This window comes from Muntiacus reevesi, chromosome 5 (genome assembly GCF_963930625.1).
Source record: "Muntiacus reevesi chromosome 5, mMunRee1.1, whole genome shotgun sequence".
NCBI classification, from domain to species: Eukaryota; Metazoa; Chordata; class Mammalia; order Artiodactyla; family Cervidae; genus Muntiacus; species Muntiacus reevesi.
In genome coordinates, this window is record NC_089253.1 from 77725124 (window position 1) to 77744370 (window position 19247).

The 19247-nt window shown below is 35.9% G+C and overlaps 1 protein-coding gene across 2 annotated transcripts in view; it reads left to right on the top strand.

The window, feature by feature from the left end:
• Positions 1 to 19247, top strand: part of SMYD3 (SET and MYND domain containing 3) — a 701156-nt gene that overhangs the window by 156368 nt on the left and 525541 nt on the right. For both annotated transcript variants that reach the window (XM_065935584.1, XM_065935585.1), the window contains exons 3-4: positions 15966 to 16073; positions 17617 to 17674. In XM_065935584.1, the coding sequence (XP_065791656.1) occupies positions 15966 to 16073; positions 17617 to 17674 (166 nt within the window). The remainder of the gene's footprint in view (positions 1 to 15965; positions 16074 to 17616; positions 17675 to 19247) is intronic.

The following is a 19247-nucleotide window of genomic DNA, read 5'->3' on the forward strand; positions in this document are numbered from 1 at the left end:
TGATGTTTAGTTGTAGAATGATTTGATTCATTTTTGATGAATCCCACATTAGTGAGCACTTAGCAGGGTGATTTAATGAGTTGTCAAACCCAAAATGATGATAATGAGGAAAGCCAGACTGGGCTCCAGGCTGCTAGGATATGCACTAGGTGCTCTATAGAGAAGTTGGCTTCATGTCTAATTGTGAACAAAAAGGGAATACTGTATAAAGGTTAAAATTATTTGATCATGTTTAACTTCAGGTTTCTACAGCGTTCTGCAGGCTTGAGCTTTTCTTATCTCACTTTATGTTTGCTCATGGAATGATCCCCTCTACTCCCATGGCTTCAATTGGCATCTGTGTATTAATTTTTCTCAGGACTCCATCTCCAGCCTCTTCCTTTCTCCGAGCACCAGACCCACATCTCACGGGCACCTCACTAGGTGTCTCAAGTCTTGTGTATCTATACCTGAGTGCATTATCTTCCCCCAAAGCTGCTTTACTCTGTGTTTTTGAACGTTAGTAAATAATCTTACCAACTACTTAGCAGTCCCAGGTGCCGTGGTGTCATCATCTCTGATTTACATTCTTCTTGACCCCACATCCCATTCACCACCATGTTCTGCTTATTCTACCACCTGAAGGTCTGCATTGGCTCACTTCTCCCTAGCTTCTCTACAACTACTCTTGTGCACGTTACCATGATCTCTTTCCCAAGGTTAGCTGCAGTCTTTAATCTCTTACCAAATTCTATTTTCTACACAGGAACCAGAGTGATTATTTTTTTCTAGGGAAAGTGTTAGTTGCTCAGTTGTGTCTTTGCGAAGTGGACTCTCTGCGACCTCATGGACTGCAGCCTGCCAGGCTCTTCTGTCCATGGAATTCTCCAGGCAAGAGTATTGGAGTGGGTAGCCAATCCGTTCTCCAGGGGATCTTCCCGACCAAGGGATCAAACCTGGGACTCCTGCATTGCAAGCAGATTCTTTACTCTCTGAGTCACCAGGGAAGTGCCAGCATAATCTCTCACTCGCCAGTTTTAGACCCTGGCCCTCCTTTTCCTCAGGATGAAATTCAGACTTGCAGCCTTTACTGTGTTTTTACTTCAGGACCTTTGACTGTGTAAGTTCCTGGACCTAGACCAGAAGTCTCCCCCTAGCTACTGAATTTCTATTTATCCTTTAGAACTTGGATTAAATGTCACTCCCTTCTTTCCTAACCCCTGAAACTAGTTTGTATTCTGCTGATGTAGTATAATTTGTTGAGTGAATGAATGAATGAATGAATGAATACCTTTCATTAGTGATAATTGTTGAATTAGATTTTAAAAGTTACAGCATCTCTAAATAATGTCTGTAGTAATATTTCTTTTTAATGGAAATATAAATAACATTTAATGCTGTGTTAATTTTAGATGTACAACATAATGATTTGATAGGTGCATATTTGATAGATCATCAAAATTATAATGTTTTTTTTTGTGATGAGAACATTTAAGATGTATTCTTTTATCACTTTCAGATATACAATACAGTGTTGTTAACTATAGTCACCATCCTGTACGTTACATCCCAGGGATTATTTAATTCTTATAAATTGCAAATTTGTGTCACTTGACCATCTTTACCTCCTCTCTGGTCTCCTGCCTCTGGCAAATACCTACCTGTCTGTTCTCTGTATCTATAAGTTTTTTTTTTTTTTTTTCTGACTCCATGTACAAGTGAGACATAGTAATATTTTTTGATTCACCAGTGTAGGTATTAACTATTAACTTCCTGCTCTGTTGGACAGGGAATGTAGCTTACCTATGTCGGCATCTCCTTCCTGTCTCTCTTCTTGTATAGCTATGTCAGGATCCTCCATTCTTCCAGAGTTTATCCAACAGATATTTATTGAGTACCTGCTAGCTAGTCACTGTTCTAAATTGGGATTAAGGTGGTGGGCAGTTAGCAATGACCAAGTAAACAAGGCCCTGACTTTTATAAAGTTTATAGGAGTGAGGAGACAGTAACAAATGCCATGATTGTATTAATATAAGTGAGTATGAATTGGCCGAGTATTAACTTGCTATTACATGGGTGGTTACAGAGGGACTTCCTATAGAGGTGACATCTGGCCTGGAATCTAAAAGTACCTGGTTTTGGAAATGTCTGGGAACAGATTTTTAAAAATTAATTAATTAGCTTTAATTGGAGGCTAATTACTTTACAATATTGTAGTGGTTTTTGCCGTACATTGACATGAATTAGCCATGAACAGATTTTTTTTTTTAAGTGAAAGGAACTGTGGATGTAAAGGCATTGCAGTAGGAAAAAACTTGTCATTTTAGAGGAATGAAAAGAAGCTGAATGTAAACAGATTCATGAATTCATATAAAAAAATGAAAATGATATTTTATACATATATAAAAATAACCTTCCAACCCCTATTACAAAGGATTTTCAACACCAAGAGTGAACCCTAGTGTACACTGTGGGCTTTGGGTGATAATGCTGTGTCAACATAAGTTCATCAGTTTTAACACATGCGCCACTGTGATGGGGATGTTGGTAACAGAGGAGGCTATATGTGCATAGGGGCAGAGGATACATGGGAACTTTATGTACTTTCCTCTCAATTGGCTGTGAACTTATAAGTGCTTTAAAAATTAAGATCTTAAAAAAATTAATTGTATGGAAAAAAAAGCAGTTGCAGTTGAGACCAATGAGTTAAGACTTGAAGGACTTGATCATTCATTCATCTATTAATTTACTCAGCAAATAGTAGTGCTGATGCCAGGACTTTTCTTGACTCTGACACAGTATATTTTTTTTTTTTGCCACCTGATTTATTTTTAATTGAAAGATAATTGCTTTACAGAATTTTATTGTTTTCTGTCAAACATCAGTCATAGGTGTACCCATGTTCCCTCCCTCCAGAATCTCCCTCCCATCTCCCTGACACAGTATCATTGAACAAGACACAGAAAATCCTTGCCTTTATGGAGCTTTCATTTTCCTTATGAGACAGATATATAGTATTGTCTTATTTTTATGCCTAAAATAAAGGGGGTAAGAGAAAATGATGGGGATTAGGAGTCTATTTTTATATCTGTATGTGTATATGTATATACATATACACATATATACATATACCTATAGTTCTCTCTATATATCTAATACATAACACTGAGAAAGAGATATATCCAATCCATGTCTATAGGGATATAAATATTTATCTATTTAAGACCTCTCAGGAGGTGGCATTTGAGTGGAGACCTAAAAGAAGTAATCAAGACATGTGAATATTGGAGAAGGAAATTTCAGGTTGGATGTACATCAAATGTAAAAGCAGGAATAAATATGGCGTGTTCAGTGACGGAAAGGAAGGGCAATCTGGTGAACCAGAATGAACAACAAAGAGAGTTATAGAGGTAAGATTAGAGAGATAGGAGGAGTCAGGTTATGAGGCTGTTGTTTTCTATGGCTAAAAGTAAACATTCTGTTTTCTGTGTGATGAACTGCTACTATAAGGTTCGGAGAAGGGAATGGGGGTTAGTAGTATGGTCTGATTGAAATTTTAAAGGAATTTTTCTGGCTGCTGTGGGAACAGGTTATAGGAGGCCAGGGTAGAGACAGAGAAACCAATTAGAGGTTTCTCTATTTGGTTGTAGTAGTCTGGTTGCTATATGATGGTGGATAGGACTAGAGTAGTAACAGCAAAGAGAACTGGTTAGATTTGAGATATCTTTTGAAGGAAGAACTGACTGAGTTTGCTCATGGATGCTCGTTCATTCATACATTCATTCAAGGTGAGAACTCAGCATGTGTCAGGCATTGGTCTAGTCAAGAGCTCTGATGGCTTGGATTAGAGTGGTAGCAGTAGAGGTGGTAAGAAATTATTGAATTTGAGACATATTTTGCAGGTGTAGCTAAAAGAGTTTGTCAATAGATTAGATGTAAGAAGTTATAGACAAAAAGAACAATCAGATATACAACTTTTAAGTTTCCGGCTGGAGTAACTTTGGGTGAATGGTGGTGCTAATTAGTGACTTACAGAAATCTTAGTGAAAAGCAGGTTCCAAGAGGAGAATTATAATATACAAATGTTTAGTCTGTACCCATTAAACATCTGCATGGAGGTATTGAATAGGCAACTGGATATTCTTGCTCAGATTGCGGGGGATTAGACTGTGAAAAAAAAGTAGGGGAATTGAACATGGGGATCAGAAAGAGAAGAATCAAGAGTGATCCTTGGCTTTTGGCTTTAAAAACTGGGTAGATGATTCTCTTTACTGACATGGGGAAGCAAGTGCAACAGACCCAGTTTTAGGTGGAAAAAAAAATCTGCTTTTGCTGTGTTAGAATTGTGATAACTATTATATGTCTATTAGGTTAAATTTCTTTTTCTCATGTTTGTAACTTTAAACATTGTGTGCAAGCCTCCATCTATGTTTTATCAATTCTAAACAGTATCTCTTGATTCCCTACTTTAAAGGTGAAGATATTAGTATTCCCACTCTTTCCTCTTCTCTCACTCCATTTTCCATAGTTTGCTAGTTGCACCTTTACTCTTATGTTGTCAAAGTTAATGATAATTGCATGCTGTTCTAGAACACAAAATTTAAATTTAAGTATTTTAATTTTAAAAATTCAAAATCAGTGAAAAGTTACAAATAAGTGATTTCAAAATATCACTTTCTAGATTCAGATTCAGTGCAATCCTACTCAAAGTCCCAAAGATTGATAGTTGATTAAAATTTATGTGATAATGTAAAGGACTTAAACTGAGTCCTTTGTTAAAAGGAGAGCAAAGTTTCAGGATGTAGAGCCCTTGATTTAAACACTTATGCTAAAGCTGCAGTAATGAAGACAGTGGTTTTAGGATAGACATATGGTACAATGAATAGAATGGAGAGTTCAGGAATAGGCCTTGTTCTGTGTTCTTTCTGTGATAGGTAGTTGTGGCTGCAAGAGGGAACTCGGAGAAGCTCAGGAAAAACAGTTTATTATACTCATATATCTAGAAACAGGCGCATGAATTGCCACATGGCATCACATGGGGGGAGCCTCAGAATGGTAAGGAGGCAGAAAGGAGAAGAGAGGGGGAATTAGAGGCTAGCGCTTTTATTAAGGTTTCCACAGGAAAGGCGAGGAAGGGTAAGATAAACAGTTTCAGACTGGCTAATTTGAATAATTCCAGGGAGATTTGAGTTATAAGAGTGGTCTCTAGTTGCCTGGTACCTGACTCTGAATTTTAAAGCAGATGGAGAGGTAGGTCTCTGATTGGTTAGTTTGCATATCAAAGGCATGCTCTCTGCTGAGCCTTTTGCTGTCTATTCCTAGGTGGTACTAATGGTAAAGAACCAACCTGCCAATGCAAGAGACATAAGAGATGTGGGTTCGATCCCTGGAGCAGGAAGATCCCCTGGAGGAGGGCATGGCAACCCACTCCAGTATTCTTGCCTGGCAAATCCCATGGACAGAGGACCTGGTGGGCTACAGTCCACAGTGTCACAGAGAGTTGGACACGACTGAGGTGACTTAATACGCATGCACAAGAACTGGCTAGCTCTGGGATGGGTAGTCTCTCCCCAGCCAGAAAGATTTTTAAGATGTCGGAACATCATAATGTATAGAACAATTTAAAAAACATAAATACAACCCCACACATATATAGCCAGTTTATTTTCTACAGAGGTGCCAAGGTAATTCAGTGTTGAAAGGATAGTCTTCTGTGTGTGTGTCTGATTTAAGTTTTTTAATCCTAATATTGAAAACAAGCTGAAATAAATGAATTCAAGTGTTCATCAAAATGAAAACATACACCACATAAAGAATTAATCAGGAAGGATGATCTTCAACAAATAGTGATAGATATGCATATGGAAAAGAATTGATATATATATACAGCACCCCCCCCCCCCCCCACCAAAGTCTCTTATAGATTACAGGCTTAAATGTAAAAGCCAAAAGACTGTTCTGTACTTCTGTGTCTCTTTTTCTGTTTTGCATATAGGGTTATCATTATCATCTTTCTAAATTCCATATATATGTGTTAGTATGCTGTAACTTTTGAACTCTGTGGGAGAAAGCGAGGGTGGGATGTTTCGAAAGAACAGCATATATATTATCTATGGTGAAACAGATCACCAGCCCAGGTGGGATGCATGAGTCAAGTGCTCGGGCCTGGTGCACTGGGAAGACCCAGAGGGATCGGGTGGAGAGGGAGGTGGGAGCGGGGATCGGGATGGGGAATACGTGTAACTCTATGGCTGATTCATATCAATGTATGACAAAACCCACTGAAATGTTGTGAAGTAATTAGCCTCCAACTAATTAAAAAAAAAATGTAAAAGCCAAAGCTATAAAACTTATAGAAGAAAACTTAGGAGAAAATCTTTGAATTTTCTAGGTCAAGTTTCTCAGGCTGGACACAGAAACCACTAACTATATAAGACATATGGGTAAAGTGGACTAGATCAAAGTTGAAAATGAAAAGCCAAGCCACAAGCTGGGGAAAATGTAATTCATATATATCCGACCAAAGAGTTGTATCTATACTTTTTAAACAGTGCTTGCAATTCAATAGTAAGATAATCCAGAAATGTGGATAAAAGATTTGAATAGACGCTTCAGTGAGATATACAGAAAAAAGGCTCAATATCATTAGTCAGAGATATCATATCATAGATATGAAAATGAAAACCACAATGAGATTCCATTATATACCCACTAGAATGGCTAAAATGGTAAAGACCGACGATACCAAGTGCTAACAAGGAAGTGGAAGAGCTGGAACCTCATACTCCGCTGGTGGGAATGTGAGATGTTATAACTGCTTTGGAAAAGTATGGTGTTTTCTAAAAGTGTTAAATGTATACTTACCAACTAACCTAGCATTCTACTCCTAGGTAGGTGTGTGTGTATTTGTATTTGTGTGTGTGTGTGTGTATACACATACATATACCTGTAATTTACTGTTTCTCAACCATAAAAAACAATTGTTTATGCATGCAGCACCATGACTGAATTTCAGAAACACTTTATAGAGGCAGTAAAGCCACATGGAGAGCAGTAGTGTGTTCTAGAACAGGCATAACTAGTCGGTAATGATGGAGACCAGATCTTTGGTTGTTGGGGATGGAGGGCTTGAATGTGAAGGCCCACAAAGGAACTTTTGGGAGTAATAACATTCTATATCTTAATTTTGGTGTTGTTCACATCAAACTGTACTCTTAAATGGGCACATTTTACTGTAATATAATTATATCTTAATTCATTCTTTAAAAAATATTGCTCACTACACAGCTATTAAATAGTGATCACTAATAAAGTGATCATAACCTTAAGCCACTCAGAGAATGAGACTATTGTTTGAAGAAACCATTATAAGGGGGTAAGCATGAGGGAAGGAAGACCAAGCAGAAAGTGAAAGCAGTGATCTGGATCAGAGATACTTGTAGCATTACATTCAACTCTACCACTTACTCAAAATCATGCCAGTAGTAAGGAGACGTTTTGGGACACTCTTCTATAGAGATTTCTGGTTAATACTTTCTTCTTTAATCACTTCTTAATCCCATTCTCTGCCCCATACATCGTCTTCAATTCCAGATTCTTGTTGGAGTTCTGCTTGGCAGGAGTTGAAGATTTTGAAGGTAACTAATTCAAAAACTTACCTACCACTTTGAGGCAGCCTCGTTTGCCTTGTTTCTTTAGCCTGTCCTCTTATCCTCACTTTCTGACTTACAGAAAAGAGATTAAACCCTTCATCCTCTGATGGCCCTTCTGGTTTACTATGGGAGTTAAAAACTTGGTAGATTACTTGTGTTGGGGAGATAAAATGCATGTGCCTCTGCCATGTTCCACTAGAACTCAGCATTGACATTTCAATTAATCTAGCATGGAGATTTCTTTCAAGGAAAATTGAAAGTGTGTAGAGAATTATTTATTTTGCCCTTCCGGATAAAATGTATCAATTGCATCATTCCGTCTTGGTATGACTTCTCAGTAGATCAGAGGTTGGCAAACTTTTTTGGTGGAGGGCCAGATAATAAATATTTTTTGTTTTTTTATCAATGATAAAAGATCTATGATTCTGTAATATCCATTCCTAACAAATATGTGAATTATGTCAAAAAGGCATGAAACCTCCTTGTGCATGCTTTGTGAATTGTAAGATTTCTGTCACAGCTCTTCAACTCTGATGTTGTATTATGAAAAGAGTGAGTGTAAGCTGTGAATGTGGCTGTTTCTATAAAAATTTCCAAAAATAGGTGTCAGAATGGATTTGACCTGAACCTTGTACTAGATGGTGATTGACTTACTTTGGGACACATGTTGTTATTTTTTGTGAGGTTCCTCAATTAGCCAGGAGGCTGTAATCCCCATTTTCCTAAGGAGTAATTATTTATTTATTTTGTCAACTTCTTGTCCTGTGACCATCCTCTTGCCTTACTCTGTCTGTATATTTGGCCCTATCTGTCTAATTTGATTAAGGCTGTGGGAAGGCACTCTTGCTCTACATTTGATACAGCATCCAAAAAGCTTTTAAAGTGATAAGTCTAATGTCTATCACGAGGTCTCTAGCGTGCTCTAAGGAGATTTTATGCAAGATTTTAATCAATACCTGTCAGTCAGCTGTAGCTTGTTACACAGACTGCTTAGCTTTCCAGTTTTCTTTTCCCAGATTCCAGCTTTTCAGGTCTTCAGGCATCTGTCAACCTGCAGTTCATTAGTGTACTACATTTGAAGCATGAAGAGGATATTATTTATTTGCCATTAAGAGGTCTGCAAGTGAATGGAATACTGTTGGGTCTTCTTTCTTTCCTGCAAGTCACATGGCAACTCAAATATCCTAAGTTTTGCCCATGGGAGACAAACTGTAGATGATTGTGCATATTAATGGTTATTAATTGTGGCTAATAGAGGTTATCAATCACAAATGAACTTGTTGAATAAACTGGCTTAAAAGAATTCATTTTTTTCCCCCCACAGTTTAAGCCAATTTCCTTTACCTTTAAATGATCCCAAATCTGAGGAAAATACCATTCCAAATTTTCATAAGTCTCACATGAGGAGGTTTCAGGGGCTTTTGACATGGCACTAGTGATAAAGAACCTGCCTGCCAATATAGGAGACGTTAGAGACACGGTTTTGGTCCCTGGGTTGGGAAGATGTCTTGGAGAAGGGCGTGGCAACCCACTCCAGTATTCTTGCCTGGAGAATCCCATGGACAGAGCAGCCTGGGTGGCTACAGTCCATAGGGTTGCAAAGAGTCGACACAACTGAAGCTTATTTAGCGTGCATGCACGAGGAGATTTCATGCCTTTTTGACATAATTCACATATTTGTTAGAAATGGATATTACAGAATCATAGATTTTTTTTTTTTTTATCATTGAGAAGCTGCCTTAGAGATGATTGAATCTAGTCTGGTTACAGAATAAATGTCTAGTGAGCCCTTAGTTGTAAATTAGATGTATTTTACCCAGGCTGGGCTCACTATATATTGACCCTTCCCACATGCTATCCCACAAAATAATAAGCTGCCCTAAAATGAGTATTTAATCCAACCAAAAGTCAATGTTAAATAGTATTTAAATGGATTATTAAGCTGTAGTGGCTTTGTGTCCAACTCAGGGATGAAAGCATTATGATAATAGTGGAAAGGTTATTTTGTGTAAGAAAGAAGAAATAAATGGATGTTTTCTTTCTGTCCTAACATTTCATCAGTCCTCTCCTTTCATAATTAAGCAATCAAGACCATCTCAGACTGGTCAGAGCAAGAATTGTTAGGGATTTTCCTGATATTTTTGGATGGCCTAAATTTAAAATAAACAGTGGTAAATATATAGTAAATTATATCTCCTAAGTGGTACTTATTTTAGAATAAATCATCAGATATCTATTGCACACCTCTTATATGCATGATACAGTCGTGTCCAACTCTTTGTGACCCCATGGATTGTAGCCCTCCAGGCTTCTCTGTCCATGAAATTTCCCAGGTAAGAACACTGGAGTGGGTTGCCATTTCCTACTCCAGGGGATCTTCCTAACTCAGGGATCGAACTTGCATCTCTTGCGTCTCCTGCATTTGCAGGCAGGTTCTTTATTACTAGTGCCACATGGGAAGCTCAAAAATAAAATAATAATATTTAAAAATTGGTGAGTTTTCTGAGTCTTTGTGTTACAAAAGATCTCTTTGGTGTTATAAAATAATTTTTTGAAGCATTTTTTTTAATATTTAAAAATTAATACATTTAAAGTATTATTGGAGTTACAACCAGGTTTTCCAAAATAAACAAATATTAAAAAGTTGTGTTTATTAACAGTGATTTTAATTTTTTCTTTTCATATAAAAATGCTTCCCCCTGAATCACCATTAACAGATATAAGAAAGATAATTTTGTTTCCTTCTATTTATAAATATAATATATGATATTTGTAAAAGATAACAGTATTGGGAAACTATACAGGGAAGAAGAAAATTGGCTTTTTGTTATAGGAAAAACTGGAAAATTAGTGCCAATTTTCTAATATTTTAACAAATCTACAGTGAGCATTCTTCAGCTTACTTATGTATATCATTTAAATTAGGGTTAATCACATTATAATATTACTTCTATGCCAGCAAAATGCACATTAAAAATTCTGATGTTCTCTACTAAACACTCATCAGAAGGATTAGGGAAACTTACAGTTCTAATGACAAGTTAGAGAGCCCTCACTTGCCTACACCCTATAAACTTTTGAATACAGTTATTTTAATTTATCTTTAGCACACTAACGGGTCACCTATCATATTTTGTGTCTATTAGCATTTCTTTGATCACTGGGTTTTTTTGCATTTTTTGTTTATTGGCATTCCTATTTTAGGCATAAATTTTCTCTTCATGTCTTTCACTACCCCCCCCCTAATTTTATGGAAATATTCACCCATTTTTTTTAGTTATTCTATAAGACCTCCGTGTATTTTGGAGACATTTAACACTATCCACATATATAGCTTAGATTTTGTTTTTCTAGTTTGTTCTTTACTTTTCAACCATATTTGAGGTGTTAGGTTTTCTTGTTTCTGATATACAAGTTATTTATTTTTATGTTGGTTAGCATATACATATTTTCATTTATCATTTCTAGGTTTTATATCCAGCTTTAGAAACTCTTTTCCCACCTCATTATTATAAAAATGTTAATTCCTATAAGGCAATAGTTTAATTATAAGTAGAGAATAGTATTTTATAGTTTTAATCTATCTTGTGTATATAGTGACCTCCTTTTTAATTTAGCCTAGCCAAGTGGTTTTTCAACGTTGGCTGCACATGAAATCTGCCACAGTGATTAAAAACAATTTAGACATCCTGTTCTATCTCAGCAGTAGTGAGACTCTGTGGGATGTGTCCCAGGCTGTGTATTAAAATATTTTCTTATGTGTGTGTTGAATGTGTAACTGTAACATTGTTCTAGATCTGGGGTTTTCAGCTCTTTCAGGCCTAACTCCATCTTTCTAAGACAGTTATTTTATATCTTGAAATGAAATTTCTTAGGTAATGCAGTTTACCTAGTTACATATTTCAAAATTCAATATCAATATAAATTCCATAACTAGAACATAAAGGAGAATGAACATTAAAATAACTTAAAATAATATATACTTTTGTGTGTAAGTGCTCAGGCATGACTAGACTAGAAGACATAATTAAGAAGTAATTAAGACATAATTAAGAAGTCATATACTTGTACCTGTACAGAGTCACTGTGAAAAGGGAAGTTGCAAAATGCAGATCAGAAAATGTGTTTTATTGGTTAATACACATACCAAAACTGTTTTTGGCTTCAGTGATATGCTTTTGTGAAATATTGAATAATTGTAGCATTTAATTCTTAAATGCAATCTTACCTTAATTTCCCTAGAGAATTCAGTGCTATTAAAGCTATGTAAAAATGTTGTTGTATAAACAAAGGTGGTTTACTTCTAGGCTCAGATAATTATAAACAAGTTTGTCACCTTTCTAGAATGTCTGATCAGACATTTACAAGTCCTGTTGGATTTGGAACATTTCTTCATTGTATGGAACTGTCTTAAGCATGCAGAATGTCTAGCGTTTCTGGCTCCTGAGCAGTAAGTACCCATGGTGCTCCCCAAGCATTGTGTGAAACAAAATACCCTCAATAAAATGCCCATACAACTCCCAAGATTAGGATTACTCCCGCTGAAAACCATTGGGTTTAGTTCATCAGTTTATGTGCTGAGTCAATATAAATACTAGAAAACATATGAAAATGTATATACTCTGAAGTTGTTTTTGAGTCATACACGTACTTATACATGGAATTGAGTCAAAGGCATCTTAATTTCTTTTTTGCCCTATCTAAAATTCTTCTCTCCTTGCCTTTGTTTCTTAATTCAGTATTTTAATTTCCTTTGTCTTTCATGCTAATTTGTGCTTATTATACTTTATTGTTAATTTTCAACCATGAGAACAGAAAACATTACAGTTAGTGTTGTGAATAAAATCTTAATTATACCCTGTATTTGTAGTAATAGAAGGAAATAGGAAAAAGTAGTTCAAGGGCTTATCTATGAGAAAGGGGTAGATATGTAATGTGTATGTGTCCTTATTTAATGTGTCCTTGAGGTCTCCATCTGATGACTCAGATGATAAAAAATCTGCCTGCAATATGGGAGACCCGGGTTCAATCCCTGGGTTGGGAAGATCTCCTGGCGAAGGGAATGGCTACCTACTCTAGTATTTCTGGCTGGAGAATCCCATGGACAGAGGAGCCTGGCGAGCTGCACTCCATGGTTAAAGTTTGTAGAGTGAATATAATGCCTAATGTTTTTGCATGATTGTGAGTTTTTCTTTAAGCAGTTGCTTAAAAGATTTCTTTTTAAACCTTTTCTGGTGGTTTGCTTCTATTAGTAAGCCTATGTTAAGCCTACAATTAATGTTTTAAAAACATGGTTTTTAGTATCATGGTTTCTAATGGTATGATTACCTTACATATTTATGTAGATCTGGTTTAAAATAAAAATAATGAACTTCTTTTTTGCTGAAGCAAGTGGGAAGATAAGTACGTTGTCCAATGTTTCTGAGCAGTGATCTAGGAATAGCCTTAAAAGATATATTGTCTACTTTCTAATTATCACTGAGAATAAAAACTCATTTTAATTATGTTAAAGAAATAAAGTCATTTTTGACAAGAATTTTCTAAAATTTAGAAGCTTCATTCTAAATAATGTCATCTAACAGATCTGTTGGTTTATTACCTGGGGTACATGTTATAGTTACTTTTCCCTGGTAAGCTTCCAAAAGGCTGAGCTGCTCAAAACTGTAGGTTTTAACATGAAAGTTATGGGTGATCTCTAATATTTAAGTGTCAATTAAAATCTGCTCTTAAGATTGTTTAATCCATTATCTCAGTCTTATTTTACTAGTTGCAGTTCTTTTCCAGCCAGACACTTTGAATACCAAATGAAAACTCTTGCACCAAAGCTATGGTTTTCTCCTCAATCAATAATAAAAAATATCCATGCTCTAGTTTCCTGTTAGTGAGAATGACTGTGAATTTGTCTGCTTACCCATCCTCATTCAAAGACCAACTGAAGGAAAGAAAGTGTATAGGTATCTCTGAGTCAGTACACTCCAACCTGACTTCCCAAAGGATGGCAATAACAGTAACGGGAAACTCTGTATTAACTTATTTATATAAGTTTCTTAAATACAGAGCATTTTAGAACTTTTAGTAGGCTAAAAATGTTTTGACTCTCTAAGCAGATTCTATAATATGAAATGTTTTTCGAACTTACTTGACAGTGTAACCATATTAATTTTAGGGATCTTACAGCACATTGGTACTTGCTAATTGTTAGTACAGGATTAGCCCCCTGAGCAACGGAAATCTTTTCTTTCACTGAGTTATATTCTGTTGACATTAGAAGCAGTTCTATGAAAGGCCATTGTGTTGTGAGCTATTGTCGAAGACATTGTCCAGTATACTTATTAGCATTCTTGGAAGAAATCCCTCCTGTGATTTAATACTTGGTAAATCTGTGTGTTTTTCTCTTCTGTCAGATGAGAATTATGATTTCTTTTTGCCTTGCCTGTAAGGCAACTCATATAAATGTAGCGCACAAGCGTGATCATTACTTCTCTCTCCTGTTTAGCTTACTAAGAATTTATACTCTCTCTTTGTATATTTATGTAGCTTGGTAGTTAGATTCCAGCTTTTGAGCCTTACTTTCATCATATTTAATATAAGGATAATATCTACCATTTGGATTATTGTGAAAATCACGAGAAATATTTTTTAATTGCTTAGCCATATGTCTAGCACACTGTAGAATGCTAAGTAATGCTAAAATAGTTTTTCCCCCATAATTTTAACATTACATTTTGTTTCTAGTTTTACAGTCTTATCTCCTACTCACCTCTCTTTGAAACACTCACTTTTATTTGGAAATGAGTCAAGTATAAATGGGGCGTCCTAGGTTGCACAGTGGTAAAGATTTTACTGGCCAATGGAGGAGATGCAAGAGATGCAGGTCCCATCCCTGGGAAGATCCCCTGGAGTAGGAAATGGCAACCCGCTCCGGTTTTCTTGCCTGGAGAATCCCATGGACAGAGGAGCCTGGCGGGCTGTAGTTTACGGGGTCGCAAAAGGTGGAGCACGAATGAGCGACTGAGCACCCACACACATAGTATAAATACTTAAAAAAAAATCACATTAAGAGCATTGCCATAGTGAATGAGAAGGAATGAAAGGAGGCAATTGTGAGTAGAGTTGATAAAAGAAATGATGTACCCCTTGTAAACAATGTCTCCAAGGTTTGGTTTACCAGGAGAGAGTGGTAGACAAACCGTACCTTCACCCAGCATCCTGGCACAGGCAGTCTTTCTGAGCAAAATGCTGGCTTGAACTTGAATCTGAGTCACAGTTTCAGAGTAGCTGCATCTACTGTTTTGGTCATGCTGCATGTGGTGCTATTAAGTGGAAAAGAGAGACCTCCTGTAGGGGGATTTCATAGGCCCAGCATCTGGGAAGCAGATTTATAATCTCTGAAAGAAGACAATGTGAGCATCAGGCATTTCAGAGATAGAACTTACAGCTCTCATTTGGAAAAGAAGTATTAGATATTTGCTCTAGTGGTCTCCCTCTCACCAGGGTTAAATATTAGACACTCTGGATTGTATTTCCATATAGAAGCAATCCCGTATAAAGGGAGTCATGGCATTTCAGACTCAAGGACAATGTCTGTCCATTTAGTCCTCTTCCTCCTAGTGTTTCGATATTGGTGACTGGCTCTGTGGTCTCTTCAGCCCCACCAGCACATGGCTAGGACTCTGGGCTAAGTGACTGTGTAATTTATCCTGCCAACCACACTTTTCAGAATGTTAATAATTGGGCCAGGACAACATGAATAAACCAAGACAGTTCTGAGTAAGAATGGCCTTTGGTCATTTTAGCTAATAACTCCTTTCTATGTTATCTTAAAAAACAGAAGGATTTTCTGTTTTTTAAAATTTTTGTTAGCCCTCCTGATATTTCTCTACTTACTATAGCAGCACAGAAATTCAGATAGCTATCTGTCCTGTTATGATTTTTCTGAACCGTGTGTTTTATTTTCTAATTTGGAGTGATGTTTTCTTTTTGTATTCAAAACAGTGTCTATTAAGGAATCCTATTTAATCACCTAAGAGACTATCTTATGAATTATTAAGAAAGACATAATCATTCTTTCTTTGGATGCTACCAGCCAGGTAATAACCATGGGGCAAATAAAGGATAAAGGTGAAATGGAAGCTTTTGATGTCCATGCTTGATATTTGCATACTAAATCCTGGATCAGTAATAGTATTAGAATATTGCTTTCCTTTTCTATTTGCAGTTATATTTAGGCTATTAAAATTAAGTTAATGTTGATGACTCTCAACATTCAAAACCCATATAAACGAAAGTTAAATTTTTATGTCTTATATGTCCTCCTCACTCTTGTCTTAACAGAAAAAAGCTTGGCAGGACCACAAGCGAGAATGCAAATGCCTTAAAAGCTGCAAACCCAGATACCCTCCTGACTCTGTCCGACTACTTGGCAGAGTTGTTTTCAAACTTGTGAGTATAAAACTTGCGAAATATGCTTGCGTTTTAACATAAGCACTTGCAATTGCATGTAGTATTCATATTTAAGGCTAAATTTAAATCTGTATTAAAGTAGAAGGTGGATTATTCCAGGGAGTATCTTAAGACAAAACTTGCTATTTTCTATTAATCCCAGCATTGGTGGCAGCGATGAAATACATGGCCCCCCTTTTGAAGGCCCTGTGTGTGTTCTCCTGGGGATGGAGACATAAGGTGCTATGTTTGGGGCATGAGATGTTAGTGATTCCTGTTACATTGCCTTTATTGCTGTTCTACTGAGAACTAATGCACAGGGCAATATATCATTTTTTGGGTTGCTTCTTCAAGTGAGATTTTAATTAGATGATTGAAGGAAGAGTGTTTTGTTTTGTTTTGTTTTTTAAAGCTAACATCCATTGAAATTGTTTCTCCCATCCCTTTTCCTACTTTGCCAAAGTGGCTAGTGGATTCTATGAAATCACTCTGTGGTAATACCTTCCAGCTTTTATTTTTCCCAGGGCTTTAGCATGTATCACTTTATTGCAAGCTTCAGCTCTATTCTGTCCTGTTGTTTATTAACTTTTTTGGCAATAAAATTTTATAGGGGTTTTTAGGAATGTATAAGTGTATACCTAAAACCAGTGCAGTGTTTTATATCAGCTACATCAGTACTAAAAAATGAATTTAGAATACCAAATGGGTATTGTCTTTGGACTGATTATACAACATCTGTCACATATACTTACTGCTATTTTCCCATGTATATACTGTATTGAACTAAACTCAATAATACACAAATTTATTTCAAAGCTTTAGTAAATTGAAATCAACTTTGTTATTATGCATTCCTTTAATTACCTTATATTAAAAGTATAATAATATGATATTTGAGTCTGAACTTTGTCAACTTTATTAATATCGAAAAGATAGAGAACCACTGTTAGAGCATAAATAGGTTGCTTCAGAATCACCCAAGGTACTAGTTCTCAATCTCCACCCCCAACCTACTGAGTCAGAATCTAATAGAAAGTAGTTATAATGATCGCTCCCATCTATTGAGCACTTACTATTTCCAGGCCATGTGCTAATTGCTTTATATGTTAAACATACTTTATCCCACAACAACTCAGTGTTACATTACTTCTTATGTGTGTTTCACATAAGGAAATTGACTCCTTTTGCCTCAAGGTTAGGTAACATGCCCAAGGTTGCACATTTTGTAATAAACTCTTATTTTTATTCATCTATCTTTGCTTTTCTGTAATAATTAATAATAAAATCCTTGCAATGACCCAAGTCAGTGGTAGAACTGGGGTAAAAATAAAAGTATGGAAACGTTTTGTAAAAGAATTTTGTGTTTAGAAATTAAAGTGGTGGGTCAAGTTGCAACACATTTTAATATGATGAAGAGAAGGAATATACAGAAAATTGTGTTTTTAACAGACTTACATTTAAATATCTAAAGATACCTAAACATATTCATGTATATATTGGAACACTTTAAATTGTTTTTGGTGTTTTCCTTCTTTCTTCATAGATGCAAGAAACACCCTCTGAATCAGAAAAACTTTACTCATTTTATGATCTGGAGTCAAGTAAGTGATTGTCTATCAGCATTTTAAAAGTTCTGTAATTTAATTGCTGAGCTAATGAGCTGCTTTATTTTTGCCTTTGTTTTTCTGTCTCTGTGAGGCAACAAACCTTTTCAAGTTTTTATGGAGACTGACACATTAGCTTATTTAATTTATTCCAGGATAGCTTTGGCCATAGAGGGGTTTGTGAAGTGCCATAGAGGAGTCTTAAGTTAGGCAGTGAGGGGAGTATGACCCTTAGTCAAGTTGACAAAATAATTTCACTTCTGTTTTCCCCTCGGTTGTTTTCTTCTTCCACTTTTGGCTCCTTTTTGATTTCAGGGAACAAACAGTAATATGAATAGGGGAGCTCCAAGGAACATTTAGGCTCACTGGTCCTTTAGATAATATGGAAAATAGAAGGTACCGATGACTTCGGCTCTCTGACAGCACTGAGTCTTGTTCAGCTCCTTAACTGCCATGGCAGTGGCCAACCTCCCTGAACACTGAGAGGCTTTGCATCTGAGTGTTTAGTGAATGTAAGGTTTATTTTTCTTCCATATTGGCACAGATCCTCTTCAGTGAAGTTGCAAATGACTTCAGCTCAAAAATAGCAAGAGCTTGTGGAGTAAATGTGCTATACAGTTTAATATTTCTGGATGGAGACAGATAAGATGATCTAGTACAGATTTATGGTTATGGAATCCTAAGTGCCAATGACAATAAATTATTATTTAAGAAATCATTGGCTTAATTGTTCTGTTGCACAAGTAATTTAAAGAAAATATGTAGACCTGACATGAGCAACAGAGTAATGGTGTAGTTCATCTTGATGTATGTTTTCAAGTTTTAATAGAGAACTAATTAGTCATTTTTTTCTTGTTATATTACTGCAAGATAATTAACATCTCTTAAAGTGAGTTTTACTATGAATAGTGGCCCTGTTCAGTAGCAGTGTCATCCATGCTGCCTTAAGTGAAGTGCTCCAAATGTTTTTAATTGAATTATGCACTCTTAGCCTTCACAACCCTTTGTGGTATAAATGAAACTGAGCTTTTCAAGGAGTGATACTGGCTTTGAAACTTTCTCCTTCTGTTTGAATGGAAACCTTATGTATCTTGTTTATTCATTCTTTAAAGAACTTGAAGATGTGATTTCTTTGGTTGATCCATGTTTTCTTCTTGATAGACTTTCTCCTTGACACATATCATCAATTTGAGCTTAATTTAACTAAACTTGTCAATTTTTGCTTTCTGTTTTTTTTGCCTTTAAAATGATAATGGTAATCAGTCATGTCCTGATTGTAAATTGTTTCATGAAAAAGTCTTCTTAAATTCACTGACTAAATAAGCATTTATGGTGGTTTGAGCATGTGCATCTGCTAACAGACATCATTACTGATTTTGGTTTTACTGTTTTTTCATGTGGATGTGTGTATTTTGTTTTGCTAGGTGTTTGATCTTATTTTGTAGATGACATTTGGCAGAATTTAACTGATAACGTGTATGTAATGATTTGTAGCTGTCAAAAAATAAAAAGATAGGCATTTTTTAAAATTTAATTTTAATTAAGGATAATTGCTTTACAGAATTTTGTT